Raw genomic sequence first — 14805 nt, forward strand, 5'->3', positions numbered from 1 at the left:
GGTTCGGGATAAGAGTATGGAGTGGGGCTAGAGAAAAGATGGAAGGACCCATCGGGACTTCAAACAAAAGGCCAAAGCCCAATTCTCATTAGCATTAATGCCCATCTTCCTTCCATCTCTGCTGGCCTGCTCCACACGAACATGTAATGACATTTCAAGGAGATGGGACGGGGGGCTAGAGGGCACTTTGTCATGGGCACATAAGATCGGCGAAGGGGTGTGGGGTAGGGGTGGGCGACATAAATCTGCCTCCCTGCCTCGTTACCCAACACTCCTGGCGGGTTCGCTAACCCCTCCCCTCCGAATGCTCCTCCATTAATCAGTGAGGAAATATGTAACCAGCAGTCTCCACACTCCACTCCTCACCAGCACAGAAGCTCTTAATTGCATGTTTCATCATGTGTTTCATGTTCTATACTTGGCGGCTGGCTGCAAGGCATTTGTCTCGCGAGCCGATGTGGAAGAGGGATGGCGCACAGCCGCGAGTCCATGTGCTCTCTGTCTCACTCTCAAGTCAGCACCTCGGAGCGCTAATGTAGCGGTCGAGCGTAACGCTGGAGAATTACACATGGAGCCGTGTGGATAACCCTCTCGCGTCCTTCAGGAAAGTGCCGTACCTGGAGCTCACGCAGTCGGAGGGAATGTGCGCGTGTGTCGCTCGCGAATGCGTGTCTCCGTGATGACTATCTGTCATCAAATTTGAGTGTCATCGTCACTGCGTTTGGCCACGAGCGGACAGCCGGTCTTTGCTTCTGTGCAGAGAAGCGCCGCGGAGTCTCACGATGACGCCCCACCATCTGAGTGCTGTTCCAGCTCTGCAGGGTGACGCGAAGCGAAAAGAAAATCTGGGCAATGCCTCCTCTGGGAGAAGTCACCGCCGTTTGATAGTACCATCGCTCAAACATACAGCTGTCTCTCCACCTCGTGCTTCCCCTCATCTTATGAGCTCATTCTGCCATTCAGCCCCCATTGTGAAAATCCATAGGTTAGATTAATGTTGTGTGGAATCACCAATAAGTTGGTAATTACTCATAAAAAGAGTATTGGTGTCTCAATCAGTCGAGCCTGCGGGGTGGGGGTGGGGGGGCAGATATATAGAAGATGTAAGGATATTTGTTTCTCTCTGGAAAACCAAGTCGAGTACATGTTTATACAACTCCCACGTTCATTTCTTGGTGATTTTCTCTCCTGTGGTCATTTTCTATGACTGAATATTACCAAATGACATACACCTATGAGCTATAATATAATGACCACAACGTTAGGAGCAGATTTAACTGGTGGAAGTGCATCACTGAGTTTTGGCAGCTGGTGATGGTGTCACCAGTTCACCTTTTCTTCACCAGAACACGTTTGGATAGATACTGACTGATGTAGACCTGGAACACCCAATAAGAGTTGCAGTTTTGGAGATTATTTGATCCATCACAAATTGCCTCTTGTCAAGCTTGTTCATATTCCTACACTTTGCCCAGTTATTTCTCTCCTCACACTTAAAAGATTTTCACTTTCCGTTTAATATATCCAACCAGATACTTCAAGTTCCTCACTTTACCTCATAATGTTATGGCAGATTGGTTTATGTTACAGGTATTCATTTCATCAAGCTGCATCTAATCCTATATTAACAACCAAAACTGAAAGTTTTTGAGAAGACTATTTACAATCCAAAAATACCAGCATTGTTATGTTTTGAAAAGATAACCGTCCAAGAAGTACCCAGACTGCTTTGCAATAAATTGTGCATTACATATATTGTGATGCAACATTTGCTCGTATCCCAGTACAATGATTGTAGTGCGGGGTGCCACATAATTTACTTCCTCCCACATACATTTCGAACAGATGTATTTAATTGTTAAGTGTCTTTTAAGAGTTCTTTTGCATGCAAAACACATTGACACGTCCAACTCCACACATGAAAGTGTTAATCCAGGTCTTAATAATTTGAAAGACATTTGTATACCAGTCTTTGCCTGAACCCGACTTGCCACATGTCAACTAAACCGTTTTGTTGAGATATTGCTGACAGATTTGTGTTGTTGTGGGGGGGGGGGCATCATAGGCATGAGACTACAAAAGATGTGTTTACCTAAAGGGCTTGAAAGCATCTATACAAAGACGCAGACATGGAAATTAGTTCCCAGCTGAAAGAAAGGGTTAAAAGGAAGGTGGTAAATAACCCCAGAGACGACCCTCATTGCCTCCTCACTTAACTGTCTGTCTGTCTGTCGTTCTTTGTGAATGTGTTTTTTCAGGGTGTGCAAGCTCGAGTGGCGCTCATGGGCAGCGCCTGTGGAATGTGTTGTTTCGCCTGTCCAGCTGAAATCCGCCTTATTGAGCAGCGATAGCCTACAGACTCCCTGGCTCCCGGGTGAACGACAGACAGGGGTGGGGAGGGGAGATTAGCAGCTGTTACCCGGCACCTTTGTCACCCTGATAGCTTGTTGCTGTTATTTCCCACACATTACCAGCAAATATGCATTTTTGAGGACTGAAGACTTATCCAGATGAAGGGAGTGGTGGCTTCAGAAGACGTGTTTGACATGGTGTGAATGGGCAAGATGTTGACCTTCTTACTTTGGCACGTTAACATTCATCACAAAGTATCCTCGGACTGATGTTCATTTGTGTTCATCTGGTTAAACACGAAAATAATTGATGCTCTATTACAGTTTATAGTCTGTTTGTTTTCTTTAGCCACATGCAAATTCTGCAAAGAAAGACCTTAAGAACATTTTCGGTGTCGTCCCAGATAGCCTCTTCCCAGTTAGACACAAGGGTTTTTTTTCCCAGATAGGTGCTTCCCAGGTAGACGCTTCACATTTAGACACCCTATTATACTAAGTTAATTATTTGTAACATTTCAGTAACCTAGGATGAATAGTAATGTATTTTTACACATAATGACACATAGTTCCTTTGAAAAAGTAGCTCAACATTGGTTTAAGATTACGGCCGGGAAAGAAAGAAAAAAGAAAAAGCCGGGTCTCTCGGTCCCGATGTCCGACGCATATATATCGCATCGGTCAAAAAATGCATCATGAAGATGAAAAAAAAAAAAATGAATTGCTTATTATCACATGGAACAACAGGTTGAATACGTCCGGTACTTAACTAAGCACCGTCTTGCTGTCGTCAGACTCGGCATCAGTCGTAGTTAGTCCAGCCTTTCTGAACCCATGAAGTCCATGCTTTGTCGATCCATTAACTTGCTGGGAAGTTGCACGTCACATCCTATCCGGTTGCCATGAAGCTGTGCGCTCCATTCACCATCCATTCCTCTCACAGTGACGCAATGCCGTCTTGAAGCTCCGGTTCACTGTGGCTGGAGTAGTTTGGTTGATCCTCCAGGGATGATGGCAGGTTTGGAGTTGCAAGCTTTTATTTTCTCTTTCACCTGTGGCGTTACATACACTCCCATACTGTCCATCATAACGTTGGCTTCATTAACGTTTTTTAAGAAGCCATGTGGATGCTTAAGGGAGCTTTTTTTTTTTTTAAGGTAGTACAGTATTGCGGAGCAGCGTGCAGATTCTTGATGCAAGCCTTGACAGAAAAGACTAAAAACACATGTTTTATGTTTTACGTGTGTGTGTGTGTGTGTGTGTGTGTGTGTGTGTGTGTGTGTGTGTGTGTGTGTGTGTGTGTGTGTGTGTGTGTGTGTGTGTGTGTGTGTGTGTGTGTGTGTGTGTGTGTGTGTGTGTGTGTGTGTGTGTGTGTGTGTGTGTGTGTATTGGAAGCGTCTGTTACAAATGATTAGAAATAGAATGAGAAATAGCTAATATTAACTTTAATAGCTTAATAAATGCATCTATCCCAAAGATCTTTAATTTCCAGTCATTGAAAGCTGAGACGCGCAGTGTCTTTCCCACACCTCTGTGTTGTTTTGAAACTTAGTAGTGCACTTTGTGTATACAAGGACAGTGAAGTTAAACTGAAAATATTTGTATTTATCGCAAGCTCATTGAGGTGAAATGATTTGAATGGCCAGAATACAGACGTGAATTTCCTTCTTTTTTTTTTTTTGTATCAGAGCTCTTGATGGTTGGAATTTGAAACGTAACCTCCTCGTGTTTGTGTACGTACCTGCACGTAGCTGTGTTTGTGTGTATCAGGTTCATATTTGCTCCCCCGCTGCATTCTTCTGTGTCTGGCCGAGCTCGTACAGCGCAGCGGCGTGCAGAGGAAGAACGGGAACACAGAGTCCCGAGTGAAGATATGAGGCCAGCCAGTGAGTCTATGTTGAGGGGCGAGGGCCTGACCTGCCAGGACCTTTAACTAACTGATATGAGCCTGAGCCAACTGGGCCCAGACAGCAGCCAGACGGAGACCATAACAGAGAAGGGGAGGGAGATTGAAGGCAGCAGAGAACCAGACTAGATATGTACAGACAGGAAGCTTCAGTAACGACAGACTAAAGGGACAGTTATGATATTAGAATGGGATGTGACAGTCTGGAAACGCTCTGAATCTTTTTCTTTTTTTTTTTCCCAGAAAGCACTCAAGCCTGGAAAAGACATATTTTTGCCGTGAGGCATGTAGTGATATCCAAGACATCCCATCGTACCAAATCCCCCGGTGTCTGTGTCCACTATAAGAGTCAGAAGGAAAATGGTGGTCGCTGTGATTGTGGGATCATTTTGCTGTCTTCTCATTTTGCGCTCACTCTTTAGTGAAAGTGATCTGATGCTCACTCGGGACTTGATGTTCCTGCCATGTAGGTTTATGATTTTTTTTTTTTTTTTTCTCCAGTGGGCACCTGTTTTGAGCAACGCTTGTTTGGATAAATGATGTTTGTTTTAGCCACACAGCCTGCATCATCTTTTCAGGCTCTGGGTAGCCTGTGAGATTACTTTACGCTCCACTTTTTCTGATATAACTGCACAGTAACGACTTCATTAACGCAACAATTCCACTTTTGGGAGACACGTCCATTCATTTTTGTGCCAAGAGTTAAATGAAAATAAGAATAGATTGTGAGATGTTTCACTTCATTTTAAGACCGTGTACTTGACAAGCAAGTTGGTTTGTCTTTTACCGTCCAAGTAAATCGTCGGCCATGTTTTCGTACTGTACGCTTCAATTGTCAAGCCGTGACATGAGTGCTCAATCATAAAAAGAGGCAGCCTCCTCTGAGGCATATTATATGATAGATTATGTGATTATACGATCAATAAGTTGGTGGCAGTGGTTCACTGAACACTGTTTTCTCATTCTTCCATCTTCTGTTTGTGATAGAAACAGTTGATTAAAGGAGGCGTTGTTATCTGTAGATATATGGTTTATTATTTTAACCAACGCCGTCTGCATACAGCGTCTCGTCTGGCAGGTGTTTAAAGAGACGCGAGTGGTTTGGTTTGTGGTTTTTACTGACCGGGCCGTGTCTAGACAGCTCTGCATTGATACGCTAAACCAGTTTACCATGTTATGCAGATGATGAGGAAAAGGGTGATGACATTTACATAGTCAAATCACAATATCTGTCTGACAGTCTGCATCACAACAAGCTTCTCTCATGCTACGTATTCTCTATAACAACACAGGTAGTCACATAAAATCTGATTGTGTAGCAAGGAACACTGTCGAACTACATTTGAAAAAAATAAAACTACTAGTAGGACTTTATTTAAAAAAAAAAAAGAAATTTAAACTTGGCCAAGAAATACATTCTTATCTGGTATATATATATCAGATCATTTGCCTGCTACTGTTCTGAGCAGCACATGGATGCACAATGATCAACATGTTGGAAACTTAAAAGAACTTTCTGCTCTGAGAAACAGTGATGAATGGCATCATTTCTTAATGAATTAATCAAACTTAAGAAGTTAAATTCTCATCCCTGAATTAAAAAAAAAAGAAAGGGGGGGGGGGGGGGGTATTTAGCCAATGACTGATACCTGGTATATTAACCCAGTCACCGAGTTGTAATGTGAAAGTTGCTTCCAGAGTCCAGATTTGGTCTCTTTTGAAATACGACATCACTTGAGTATAGTCACAGTATTGTCACGTCACAGTATTATCCATCCTCCAATTTATCCAGCTGAGGTGCAGGTGAGGACAGGGTACAACCTGGACATGTCGCTGGCCCATCACAGAGCGCAAACAGTCTCACACACACACACACACACACACACACACACACACACACACACACACACACACACACACACACACACACACACACACACACACACACACACACACACACACACGCACTCCGGTCAATTCAGAGTCAACAGTTCTTCAAACTGTGGGAGGAAACCGGAGTACCCAGAGAAAATCCACACAGAAGAGCCCCCAAGCTCGACGTTATTGCTATACTTGCTCTTCTTAACATCATATTTTGTCTTGACATTCTGCTGCTATGGAAACATGTTTGATTTTGCATTATATCCCATATGTCTTCAGTCTGATTGCAGAGACACAACTGGGAAATTAAAGATTCTTTACCCCTCAACCTCTTCTAGATGGTCTGTGTTTGGAGCACTATTAACATATATCTGCATATTAATGAGCGAAATTGTAATTCTTTAGTGCTTAAAAATAGAACCACAGTAATACCACAAATGCTGCTTTGAAGTGTGCTGGTATAGCAGTATTTGCTGATTAATGCATTAATTATCCTAATTACCTTATTAGCATAACTGGTTATGTTTCATATATCACCATGATGAGAGCAGGACATTAATCCGATCTGCTGTCATCCTCTGTGTTGACCGAATTATGCTTGTAAATCAATATCGGTGAAAATAATAGCTTCTAATTGAAATTTTAATTCAAATAAAGCACCCTATTTAATCCCTTGTGTGAGGATGTGAAAGTGAGTGACGGTTGGGTAACTGTCACCATCAGTGTCGTATAAACATTTGATCAGTCCAGGCTTTGAGACAGTCACCTACACACAAATACCAGTCAGATAATACAGGTCCTGCATTGTGTCTCCCAATCACAATGGCCGTGGTGTGTGTGGTCTAGCCTCAGTAGCCCGGCATATGGCCTGTGACCCCGTAGCCCCTCTGTCTGTGTCATTATGATACCGATAGTGAGGCTTTGAATAGAGCCAGTCAGGACTCAATAGACCGGACTGGGACCGTCGCATAAAGGCCCTCAGCGTCTGTCTTTCACCGCAGACTGATTACTGGCTGTGCACGCACATACATGCTTGTGAAGACAGGAGGATATAATGAGGCAGTGCTCTATTATTGATGCTCTTCTCCTGCAGCCTACCTGCTGTTAGGTGGGCTGCCAGACGCTCGGTCCGTTCGGTGGTCTTGTGTTTGTCCAAGAATATGCTTTCTGAGATATTGAACTGCTTTCAGTGTCTTGGAGAATAGTCAGAATGTCAGGTTATACACGGTTGAGGATTGTTGATGATTGATATTCTGTCTCATTGTTTAGGTAAATGCCTTCTTGCCTTTGTTTTTCCTGTGATGTCTTCAGAGTCGTACGCTGATACTGATTTGTTGTTAATCGTGCCGCTCTTGATCAATATTGACGCAAGTGGAGGAATGTTTCTGTGGAAAACGTATTTCTTTCTATTAGTCTTTCTACTTGCTGCCAATAGGCTCGTGAAACAATAAAGCTTCCATTTAATTGGAGACTAAATATTATGTGAGGGGGGGGCAAAAATGCAATATTGCAATGATTTGTCTGAATAGATACTTTGCCCATGTCATCCAAATGTCGTTAGAACTGCCATGAAATAGTGTTCATTGCACGGCACACAATACTCGATAATCGCGTGACACTGGCTTCACAATAACACACTGCTTGATTGTCACTGTAAGATACTCGCAAACCTCAGCCGTGATACATTTGAGGATTCCGGTCCATATTAATAGTCTCCAAATTGTTTTGTGGCGTGTTTGAGAGTTTCCGTGTCTCACAGAAGGAAATTGTTCATGTCTGCGCAAGCGTTGTAAATCCATTCTCGATTTGGCATGGCTTCATTAGTCTTACTTTTCAGATTAACTGGAATATTCTAAAGATTTATTGTTAAAAAAAAAAAAAAGTAATTGTCATACAAATGTTTAGACGCAGGGCTATTTATATAATGTTTGCCACCAAGAGACCTAAACAGCCAGGATAAAGCAGACTGTATCCATAGTCTGTCCAGCAGCTCACATTTTCTCATTCTAACTTATCAAACCAGAATCATTTCTGCTTTACCTTTCTGATTTATATTGTTGTAAATTGAAGCGCAAGTTGAGTCTTTGGTATTGAAGGAAGTCAGGTTTGGCCTTGGGCTGTAATAATGAGTTTTTTTTCTACTCTATTCTGACATTTTATTGACACCTTTGTTTAATTGATCAACCGAACCTAATTCATTATGAAAATAATTGGCTGATACCTCGATGTCAATACAGCGGCTGGACCGGAGATGTGATTGGATCAGTGAATCACGGGACTCATTCTGAGCTTTCTGCCTGAAATGTCAAGACGGTCCGGATGTTAATTAGAAATTATTCAACTGTAGCTGTTAACCTTTGTGTATAGGTAGCACTGCTACTTTTCAGCCTTTCACGATATTTCAATACAAGCAGGGTTTTTTTTTGGTTTTTTTCCTTTGAATTTGATCCAAGTCTGCAATCCCCTTGCGCTCACATATTTACAGAAACGGTAACGGCTAATTTTCTATCTGTTGTACAGTTAAGAGGCGGCCTAAAATTAAAATGAACATAAAACTTCTCGTTGTTATAAAACTAATTGGAGCTGCAAGTGAAGCTTAATTGTACCTCTGACATTTTCCAGCACAGTTATAATCCTTTGGTGAGTCAACCAGGAGTGTAGAATAGAGCAGCAGGTGTGTGTCATGTGTCACAGTCTGTGGTAATAATGTAACAGCAGATTCTTATTCTTCTTTCTTGGTTTTTTTTTTTTTTTTTTTGTTCGTGCGCAATCTGGAGCACTTAAAATTATTTTTCCCATAGCTCGACTCTGGTGAACTGCTACAAAGTGCTCAGTCCTCAAATGAGCCTTTCAAGCTCGTGGATGTGTCACTTTAAAGTGGACCTCCTCACATTTGATGCAAGAATACAATAACAGATCATCAGTGAAAGCATGATGCATGATGGGATGTTTTCTTTTTTGTTTGTTTTTTCCATTTCCAAATCAAAGTCGCACAGAAGAAGGAAAAACCGTTGGTTTAACTTTTTTACACAGGTGTACGTAGATCCAATAACTGGAGTCCTGGTACACCCAGCGTGATGTTTAATCGTGGTTGTGCTTTTCTTGCCGTGACCGCAGATTGTACACAAAGACGGACGACACGCCACGGTACAAACATGAGGAACATCAGTTGTCATGCAGAAGTGACTGTGCTTCGAGGCTGGATCAACCAGCCACAAAACACGTTTTTGTTCTTGCTGTCAGACGTTGTATTCCGCGTCAGTGAGTAAAAACACTTTATGACCCTGATCAGAACTGCCTCATAAAACAGAAACTATCTGTAGGGAACTGTGAAGTGCACCTAGACGATTTTATTTAGTGTTTCTTTGCAGCGAACATGGACAGGGTTGGATTTATGATGTGGACTGTAAAGACTGGACCACCCTCTCTGGAAGAAATCCGAGTATTTGGGCTTCTTTTGTGAGTTATTTCTATTCCTTGCTTGGATGACCTTTAGCGGTGTTTGGAATTGGTGGATCCAGGGTCTACGGTGAGATCCACGGGTATTTTTCTTTACCCTCCAAACAAACTCCTTCAATGGTTCTATCAACAGGTTCAGTCACTCTTGGGTGGGGTCGGCAGGACTGAACATATCTGATTAGATGACTGCTCAACAAGTATTTAAAAAAAAAAAAACAGCCTCAGCAGTTGCCTGTTGTTTTCTTTTTTTTAAATTGATCATTTTGGAGGATTTGAGAATTCGCTATTCATCTCATCTCCTTTCTATTGTTGTCTCATTTAACCCATTTACAATGTGATGAAGCACAGTCAAAAAGTTGCACCTCCTCCATGTGAACGGTCGGTGAATTAGAAGGTGGTGTCTGACGGTGGTGGTATTGTTATCGCCAGACTGAATCGTAGCTGAAGTGCATTTACTTTCAGTTCTTTTCCCTCGTGGCAACAGGCTTATTGACATATAACCCCAGTGTATCAGGATCATTTCAGGTACTTTGGAGAAAAGTACCTGGAAGTAAAGCTCCAAGTTTCCGTGGCACATATTTCAATAAATTGTTGCTTTTGTCATTATAAATCAACTGACCAAAATACTACATATTTCACAATTTATCTACTGAAGATAAAGTCCTCACTCGATTTCTATAAATGTTTGATCATTAACAAGTGACGAAACTAATGTTTTATAATAAAGTGTGTGATTTGCACTTTGAACATTACTGTGTATTGTCTATCACGTTGTATGTGCATATGTTCGGGCTTGTCGTTCATATAAGTTGATATAAATGTTTGATGTATTGTCGTCATATTCCAAATTAAGACATATTACATATTGCACAGCTATCTAATTGCATCTGTCCTTTGTGATCCATTTTCCTCGATTTGTCCCGTTCCTCATGAAGGCTGTTATGAAGCCATCATGTCTTTTTCTTTTCTTTTCTTTTCTTTGTGCATCATGAAGATTTTTCTCTCGTTTTCCTTTCTGTGTTTGTGAATAGAAGTTTCCCGAGCTCAAGTTCAAGTACGTGGAAGAAGACCAGCCGGAGGACTTCTTCATCCCGTACGTCTGGTCCCTCGTCTTCAACTCCGGAGTCGGCCTCCACTGGAGCCCGCACGGCATCGAGCTGTTCAGCATGGACTCCGGCTGAGAAAAACCCACGGCAGCAGACTGTGTGTCCTCACCCCCATTCAATAAAAGACTGGACTGGTAGTGTGGGTGTGTGTGTTTTAAGGGTGTGTGTGTGTGCGCGCGCGCGTGTGTATGTGTGTGTGTGCATTACCCTTTATAGTATGTGCACGCTGCTTTTGAAAGTGCCTCGACCTTGTACAGGATGGTGTTTCTTTTTATGCCCCCCCCCCATATCATAGTAATGAGTCCTGTGCTTCAACACTGTGAAGCTCCCACCCGTGTACAGTCGGCCCTGTATTAAACACCTATTTAACATCGGAGCACCTGGGTCCACAGCACACGCCGACGCCTGTCATAGCGAGGAGCTCAGGAACTGGGCGATGGATAATCCCTCGGGTTTTTTTTGTTTGTTTGTTTGTTTTTTTTCTCGCCTTGCTCACAAAGAAAAAGGTCAATTAAAACATATGCAGTGTTCGACTGCTTTGGTTCGTTCGTCGCTGCGCCGAATGCTAAACTATTTCTCCAACTTAATATTCAAGGCCGACCGCACGTCTCCAAAGACACAACAGAAATTTAATTAAATATCCTTCATTATAGCGAGTTTTCAGTGCGATTATCCTGTGAAATTGTTTGCCACATGATACTCCCGTGAATGCAGGGGGTTTGTGTCGCAACTTGGAAGAGAATTCATCGCTGTCGGAAAGTCTGTTTTGCTGAAAACGGTGGAGGCTGGATGTTAAAGGCGTCTTGTTGGAGTCCAGTTTAATTAAAGCTTCATTGCTCTCCCTGGATAATATTAACCATCTGCATCACTCTGGTTCATGTGATTTCATTGTTGCTTCCAGCTCCTTTGTTTGACTTTAACCCGTCTTTGTCACTCTGATTTTTTTTATTTAATTTTTTTCCTGATGGTAACCCTCGACATACACTGAAACTAGGACAGCCGTTAAACCTCCTGTCCCCATGTGCATAATTACCGTTTCCCTTTTACATTGTTACTTTTTTGCATGTTTAACTAGAGACTTAAGTTATTTATTTTCATGCATATTGTTTTTTTTTTTTTTTTTTATATATAAATATATATCCGGAACCTAAAAATATACATGCTAGTAGTATTGAAACTACGGTAGACAGAAAAAAAAAAAAATTGGTGGTACGACCCTTTGATGATTCCCAGGTGGGAAACTGGCTTTATATCATTACATATTCTGTAAAAGTCATTTTATGGCAAAAAAAATTCTTTGAAGATGGGGGTTTAAATAAAAATATGAAACAAGAAAGTCAGTGTCGTGTGGTTATTGGAGAAGCTCTACAGCAGCCGAGGGAGAATATTCACCTTCAAACAGATTTTTTACATCATTGTTATTAGAAACATGCCAACATGCTTTCGATAAAATATTAGTTTTTGAATGCCACTTGTACATTTTTTTATCCTGTTTTTTGGGAAAGATAATGTATAGCAAATAAGGGACCCTAGCAGAAGAGACAAACCTCTTCAATTTGTATAATGAATACACTTTCTCTATCCTATTTCTGTTTTCCCGGGGTTCTCTGTGTGGGAGGAAAATTTGAACTAATTCTAGTGTTTCTGTCTCATGCCAGGGAGTAAATTAGGGTTTAATGCCATATTTCCTAATCGTTTTCACTTTCTGGATAACAGCTGTTGAGTTTCAAAAGCATTAACTAACATAACTTGTTACAAGCTTTTAATTCAAAATGTTGTTGGTCTTTATATACAGGCTGCAACTGTTGTTAAAGTTTATCATTTTAATTCCACATTAACAAGTCCTGAAAATGTCTGGTTTCATTTTTCCTTTTTCCTATCAATATTTTCTCATTTAATGACTTATTTATAGTGGACATTCAGGTCCTGGAAAATAAAGTTTCTTTAGCCAGCACAGCCACATGCCTTCATTTTTATTTTTTATGCTAAACTCACCAGCAGCTGGCTCAATTCTCATATATATTTCACTAATATCTGAGCACTACATCATGTTTTAATTCCCATGATCGCAAATGAAGATATCTTCCAAACATGCCTTGTGCAGTCTTATAGATTATTTGATTTAACCCTGAAGATATTGAACTGCAGTGAAGGAAAGATTAGAAAAATGCTGTTATGTAACAGAGGTTGTTTTTTTTTTGTCCTGATCTTTGAATCATGAAGACCTTTCAGATTTATCCAATGATTGGCTCCTTTCTCTCCTGCAGAATTGATATCTTCAAGTCAAGGCAGATCACATACATTTGCTCAGATCGCTTCAACAGAATTGGCAAATACACCAATATGTTTTTCCTATTTGGCCTTCCTCACTTGTTTTCTTGGCTCAATAAACCCACAGTGCCTTTTTTTTTTTTTTTTTGTACCTCTGAGCAGCAAACAACGCAAAAGAAATATCAGCTTTAAACCCCAACTGTCAAGCCCAGTTACGTCTGTGTCCCGGAAAATGATTACACTTGAGCGCTGAATGCGTCTCTCACGGCTTATCGTTGCCAGTTCTTGTCAGAGCTGCAGATGCAGCAGAAACAGAGGCAGAAAAACCACTCGGAGGGGAAAAGTTTACAACACAATGGCACCCACTGTGTTGCTGGAGCTCCCACTTCCCAAGAGAATTTCATGCCTTTCGTCTCTATTGTATTGATTTTCATGCCTGAAATTCTCCTATTCTCAAGGACAATATAATGGACGCAATTGGATGTAAAGAATGGCTCATTTTCAGCGCGGGGTCGTCGGTGGGTTACAGCGAGATTGCACGCTCGAGGAGACCGCGGCGCTCTCTCTCGCTCGCTCTCTTTGCAGCCGCGCCGACTCTCACCTGCTTCCAGCCCTATTATCGTAGTGCCAGATGGTTGAGCGGAGGTTTTCACAAAGTGACATGGCTCTCCTTGTTCCTTTATGGCTCTGGGGTCACCTTACCATCGGCTCCCATTTCAGGTGACAGCAGGAAGATGGATGGAGCAGGGGATTGTGGGATAGGTAGTTTTCTCTCTGGATGCTGGTACCTTTTTCCTCGAGGTCCAGCCGAGAGATTGTGTTGACTGCCAGATGCAGTGTGACACCGATTCGGAGGTCATACGCAGATCAGAGTCTGCTGAGTGATGTAGAAAGTAGGGCACCGGAGACCAGTTTGCCAAAGTACGAGTTCTCTCACCCCCCCCCCCCCCCCCCCCCCCCCCCGACTCCCCCACCTCGACACGGAACTCATTAATATGACAGATTACCATGATAACGTTGGGAGGTCGTCAGGCTCAGCGGTTTTAAGATGAGGTCACAGCGAGAAACGAGCTCGCTCGCAGCATGAGAACAACAGAGACTTCGATATAAATATAAAAATAAACAGACACCGGGCCACCTGCTGTCGCTGCTGCCTACAAAGCTTCCCTGGCATGAAACAGAGTTTTTAAAGAGCTGAACCACCCATAAAGAAACAAACACAAATCTCCCGAAGGGGTTTAAAGAAGAGACGAATGGACCATCAGGATGTTGACAACTGTGAGACACCAGATAACCAACATCGATCACCTGGAGTCAACAACCACGGCTTTACTCAGGAAATATCAGATCGTTTTAAACTTCACACTGAGATTTTTAGCTTCTAATTGGAATATACTCAAGTGGTCTGAATTTGAAACTATTAATATTTGAACAACATTTTCACAAACCAAAAGCTTGGTATTCTGAAGACGTGGTTCGATTATCTTTAAGAAAATAAAACAATAAAAACACAGAATTAAACTGCTGTAAACATTTATTTTAAATACTGGAATAGGGTAAATACACCCACGGACATTGGTGCGGGCCAACACACAGCAAACTGTGTAACTTTGCCAAACATGTCGGCTGTTTCCTCGTTACATATATTCATCGTTATATATTCAGTCTGAGGTCTGTGGTTTCTCCAGACAGATTTCCTGCCTCGCTGGTTTCTCTCCAGCTATCGTCGCTCTCACGCTCCTGCTCCTCACAGCGCCTCCTTGCTGCCGTCATCAGCTTTTGAATGACTTATTATCAACAGCGTCCATTACCTGGACCGAGCTCCTCATCCCGC

General features: G+C 42.1%; 1 protein-coding gene across 1 annotated transcript in view; it reads left to right on the plus strand.

The window, feature by feature from the left end:
- Nucleotides 1-12013, plus strand: part of dym (dymeclin) — a 54433-nt gene extending 42420 nt beyond the window's left edge. Inside the window, exon 17 of the mRNA XM_080477706.1 lies at nucleotides 10626-12013. Within this exon, the coding sequence (XP_080333832.1) occupies nucleotides 10626-10775 (150 nt within the window). The 3' untranslated portion in view covers nucleotides 10776-12013. The remainder of the gene's footprint in view (nucleotides 1-10625) is intronic.
- Nucleotides 12014-14805: the final 2792 nt, after the last annotated feature.

This window comes from Lipophrys pholis, assembly GCF_963383615.2.
Source record: "Lipophrys pholis genome assembly, chromosome: 12".
NCBI lineage: Eukaryota > Metazoa > Chordata > Actinopteri > Blenniiformes > Blenniidae > Lipophrys > Lipophrys pholis.